Below are 5,027 nucleotides of genomic sequence, written 5' to 3' on the forward strand. Positions count from 1 at the left end.
GTGCTTGGAGGATGCAAAATAAAGTGTCATGTTGGATACAAATCTCACCAAATTGAAAGAAAAAAAACAGTTGATGTGGAGCAAATTTGCTAGCCGGTAGAAGCAAAATGAATTGATACACTTTCACTTAACAGAACAAGGTCATTTCCCTTACTTGCCCTTCCTATCTCTAGTTCACGGCCTCTATGAGCCGCACGGTCAGACTCAGTATTGTGAGCGTGATCAACAAAACCGGGGCGCCAAGCTGTTGCTGCTGATAGTAACAATAGCCTGAGAAACAAAACACAACACCACATCTTGTGACTGAATATTTCAACACTGGCCCAAACAAAAATAAACTGTCAACTAATCCCTACAAACAAAACACTACAAAAACTAGACATTGAAAAGGTCTGATGCTTCAGGAGAAAAAAAAACATGGTCCTATAATAAGTTTACATTTTGTTACATTGGGCCACAGCCATAAATGGCTCTGAACAGGGGAGCAGTTAGCTAAAATTAAATGGAAACGGCATTGCACGACTGTGATAATGCCCGCCGTAATGCTTTAGCATGGCATTGGCTGCAAGGCTCCATAACAGTTAACTTAACTGTAGATGGAACTTCATTCTCAATGTATGTTCTGATAGCCGAGAGTGCCCTGGGGGTTTCCATGAGAATACCAACCCCCATGGGCATACACCAATCGTACTTGCCGTCATCATAACACCTATGCCCATAAATGGTGTCCAATGTAAGACACTCAAGTGACACCGCGTTCTTGAGAATATAACATGTCAGTTCAATCAAGCACTTCGCAGAGCTGAAACCACTGATCTTCACGCTCTTGAGGCAGCTATGGCGGTGTTCAGGCATGTGCCTCAGTTGAGAATCAGCAAAAATTGACTTGTGCAACATACGCAACTGAGTCACCTGACAATAGATAGAAAGGATAATAATGATTTGAGTTAAACGGACCCAGATGCTTTGCAGGATGAAATGAATAAACAGCGCCAGCGCCTTACATCTAATTTCAAAGTCTCCAAGGAAGGAGAAGCATCCAGGAAAGAAACCAGAGAAAAATAGTCATATGGCCGGTACTCGATTGTTCCTGTTCTCAAATTAACGTTCAGGTGCTTAAGGTAGAGGAATTTGGTAGGCAGCATTGGTGCATCGACCACCTGCAAACAAAAAATGACATGTATCAGATACACTATACCAGGGATGACTAATGTAACCTGCATATTGCAGAGAATATATACCTCCCACGGTGATTCTATGGCAAGAGTTTCAATATTTGGCAGCATGGGTGGCAGCTTGGCACAGGCATCACGGATAAGGTTGTCTTGTTGCAAGTATAATTCCTTCATTTGCAATGTTTCCACAAGTGAGAAGTCTAAGCTGCTTCCTCTAAGGTAAAGACTAGAGAGATTTGGTGCTTTGCTCTCTATCACTGTCAATCTCTCGCATTCTAAAACACTAAGCACAATGAGGCGCTGCAGGGCACAAGATAACTTCAGACACCTAATCTCAGCGCACCTAGTAAGATCTAATAGCTCCAAAGCAGGAGAGTTGGAAAGAAGGCACTCTAACTCATTCCACGTAATGCTCACACAGCACAGGCACAGCCTTGTCAGGCTTCTCAAGGGGCCAAGTTCAACTGTGGGATGGAGGTCACAAAAACGAAGTGAAAGGTGCCTAAGTGAGTTTCCAACCCTGTCAGATAAAAGAGCGCACGGGAAGTTGTATTTTCTCATTGTTTCAGTTTCAGACAACACGAAGGTGAGTTCTTCAAGCCCAGGCTTAAGAGCAATCTGAAGCCAACGGTCAAAATAACTGAAGTCATCGAGCCCATTCATTTCATTGTACTCAAGCTTGAATGTTTTCAAGCTGCCTTTGTGTTTCCTGAGAATGCAGTCAACCTTGTGGTGGAACTTCTCGCCACTCGCACTCTTCAAGCCAATTGTATACTTATTAAATACGAGATTGGAATGACATCTCCAGGAATGTAAAAAGGCTTGAGATAGGCAAGCAGCACGAGCAGCTTCACGCATTGGCATTAAGGAGTGTATACGAAGCAATATGTCCTGCACACACACAAGAATTGGATAAAAGATCAAAATTGGAAGTGTAAGGTCAATGGTACAATTGGAGAAAGAAAAACAGTAGAACCACACGAATAACATTGTACCCAGGTAGCCCTTCACAGGGTGCACTGATTTACATAGGTAGATAGTGCAAAGGAACGCAACTGTGCTAGGTTAAACTCAGCAATGCATAGAGAATTTTTTTTCTAACATTATTACTGGCTTTTTGGAGGTGGAGGACGAGGGGGAGACAGTTGCTAACAGCTCACACCAATTAACTACTTCATGAAATATACTTCTGCTTGCATCAGTTGCCAGCCAACAATGATGTTTCTGTGCAATTTGGAGTATGTTATTGTGCAATAATATGTTTATAAATGGGTTAAAAACAGTGACGAAACAGAAATGAATATGTAATTTCAGCATAGGGTACAAATAGCATATCAAAACTGAAAAGTTAAACAGATGGAAGTCTATGAAATGACACTGACATTGCATGGAAAACATGAACCTGGGCAACTAAGATGAAGAGATAATTGTTCAAGAAGACCATGAAGATAAAGAAAAAAAGGCAGAAAATGCAGAGTTCAATTCATAAATAGCTTTAGGTAGCACAAATTGCACAAAAGCTAAAAATCAACCCTACAGCATCTATAGTGCAATTGTGAAAGTTTTGATATTTTTTGTAGATTTGGGTACCACAATAGCAGAATCAAATATTTTGGAAAAGGTTCTGCAGCAGGTGGAAAGATTAATCATTTTTCAAATTTCTGTGATGAATATCCCAATCAATTATCGCGTGAACTTTGTTACAGCGCAACACTAGCTTCATAGTGCTAATCAAAGCTTTCTGTTCACTTTTACAAGACATACTACCAAAGCACCTAAATTGCGCACAAAATTCTGGAAAGCTGTGTTGGGACACGTTACCATGCTTTGCAGAGAGACCAGCTACAGCTATAACAAATTGTCGAGTTTCTCATTGGTTGAGTAAAAAAAATCATCTTTTTTGTGTTATACGTAGTAGGATGTGACCAAAAATAACTTCTCTCTGTTACAACATTAATATGTGACCAAAAGGATCTTTTCTCTGTTTTCAAATCGTAGTAATATGCAGCTAGTCTAGCATAGTCCCGAGAATTAATCCTTTTAGAGCAGTCCCAGTGACATTATGCTTGAAAAAAGAAAATTTTAACGCATCCGTTACCTCAGGGAGCTCTGGGATTGTTCTCTTAATTTTGCCAGATTGAGAATCGTCATCTTGTTGACAGGGCGATCCCTTCCTTTTACCCGTCGCCAATGAGGCCATAAGCCGACCTGAGACGGGGGAAACAAAAGGAGGATGGCCATGAATTTGATGCCGACGCCGCTGCCGGTCGCGCTGCGGAGGCATGAGCCTGTTGAGCGCAAACAGCCCCATGGATGAGGGATCTGGCCGAGAAACCTCCTTCAGATCTCGACTTTTCTCCAGCTCTCCTCTCCTCTCATTATAAATCTTTGTTTTTGGTTCCGTTTCTAAATCAAATTCGAGCAGGCGCCGGAGCGGTCGGGCGGGGCTATCTACTTCCACCGAAACAGAATAGGCAAAACCCTAGGTGCGGCTATCTTTCCTTTTCCTTTTTTTTAGGTGCGGCTATCTTTCCTATTCTTTTCTCTGTATACTAGTAAATGTGCATTGTGCAATGCACGTCTCGACTAATGCACATAAATTAGTTTGTTTTTGTTTGCGAAAAAAATTCCGATCCATTCATCTTCATTTATCCTACTACGACGAACACAGGAAATAATAAAAATCACATCCAGATCCGTAGACCACCTAGGGACGACTACAAGCACTGAAGCGAGTCGAAGATGCGCCGCCATAATCGCCCCTCCCTCATTGGTGCTGGGCAAAATTTGTTATAGTGGACACTCAGGAAGTCGCCATGCTAAGCCATCATAGGGCCAGCGCACCAGAACAGTTACCGCAGTTGTTAAAGAGTAGCGTAGATTGAAAAGATCTAACCCGAAGACACATGAATGTAGGCGAACTACGACCAAATCCGAGCAAATCCACCAAGGACAGATCCGCCGAAGACACATCTCCACACGCCTACCAACGATGCTACACGCGCCACCGGGACGGAGCCTAGGCAGGGAGAACTTTATTCCATCTTCAGGGAGTTGCCGCCGTCTCGACTTCCTGAGCAGGACACAAACTCTAACAAAACTCAAAGAAACACCTAAAAATGGAGCCCTCCCACTGGCAAGGACCGGGATCTGCCGCACCGCCATGGCCCTAAAGCCATGAGAGATGAGGTGGACCGGCTGCAGCGTCGGCAGGAGATAAAGGAACCCTAGGTTTTGGGAGGAGCCAGTTGCGTGAGGCTTGGTAATAGCTGCACAAATTAGTTTGTTTCTAACAAGAGGTAATATCTAAAGATCATTCTAAGTTAAATAATCATTGATTTGCAAAACATTTTCATCTAAAAGGGGCAAATTTCAAGTGAGTTCTAAGCACTATTTTGTACTTTACAAAAAATCATTATTCTATTGTTTTTCCCGTCTAATAGTTGACATATCTGCATTTTCATACTTGACCATTACACAAAAATGGTATGTAAAGAATTAAAGTTTTAAAAAGATTACAAATGAACCTCGGGTTGAAATGAATTAAACAAAGCTCTAGTTCAACTTCATATGGTCTAGAAGTAAGATAATCATATTCTAGTACACTACCCTTTTCACGAAGTCCAATTACGTCAATTGAAAATCAAGTTTGGGAGATTCATAAACCACACAGTTTTGTTTTCCAGGAAATAAACCACGCAGAGGATGGCTCCTTCCCCCTCCCTCTCTGCCTCACCCTCCCCCTCCTCCCCCCCTTGCCCCGGCCACCCCGCTCCCCGCATTGGCTCGCCGGTTGCTGCCCGGTCCTCCCCCTCTCGCCTAGCAGGTGGGCGTTCTCTCCCCTCCCCTGGC

At 42.8% G+C, this 5,027-nt stretch overlaps 1 protein-coding gene across 1 annotated transcript; it reads right to left on the minus strand.

The window, feature by feature from the left end:
* Positions 1-317: 317 nt before the first annotated feature.
* On the minus strand, positions 318-3,635 carry LOC123133404 (putative F-box/LRR-repeat protein At3g28410). Its single transcript, XM_044552904.1, has 4 exons — positions 3,274-3,635; positions 1,242-2,066; positions 1,005-1,160; positions 318-912 (listed from the first exon to the last, which is right to left on the minus strand). The coding sequence occupies exons 1-4, from the start codon at positions 3,484-3,486 to the stop codon at positions 499-501; spliced, it is 1,608 nt and encodes a 535-aa protein (XP_044408839.1). The 5' UTR covers positions 3,487-3,635; the 3' UTR covers positions 318-498.
* Positions 3,636-5,027: the final 1,392 nt, after the last annotated feature.

The sequence above is a fragment of the Triticum aestivum genome, chromosome 6B, assembly GCF_018294505.1.
Source record: "Triticum aestivum cultivar Chinese Spring chromosome 6B, IWGSC CS RefSeq v2.1, whole genome shotgun sequence".
Taxonomy (NCBI): Eukaryota; Viridiplantae; Streptophyta; class Magnoliopsida; order Poales; family Poaceae; genus Triticum; species Triticum aestivum.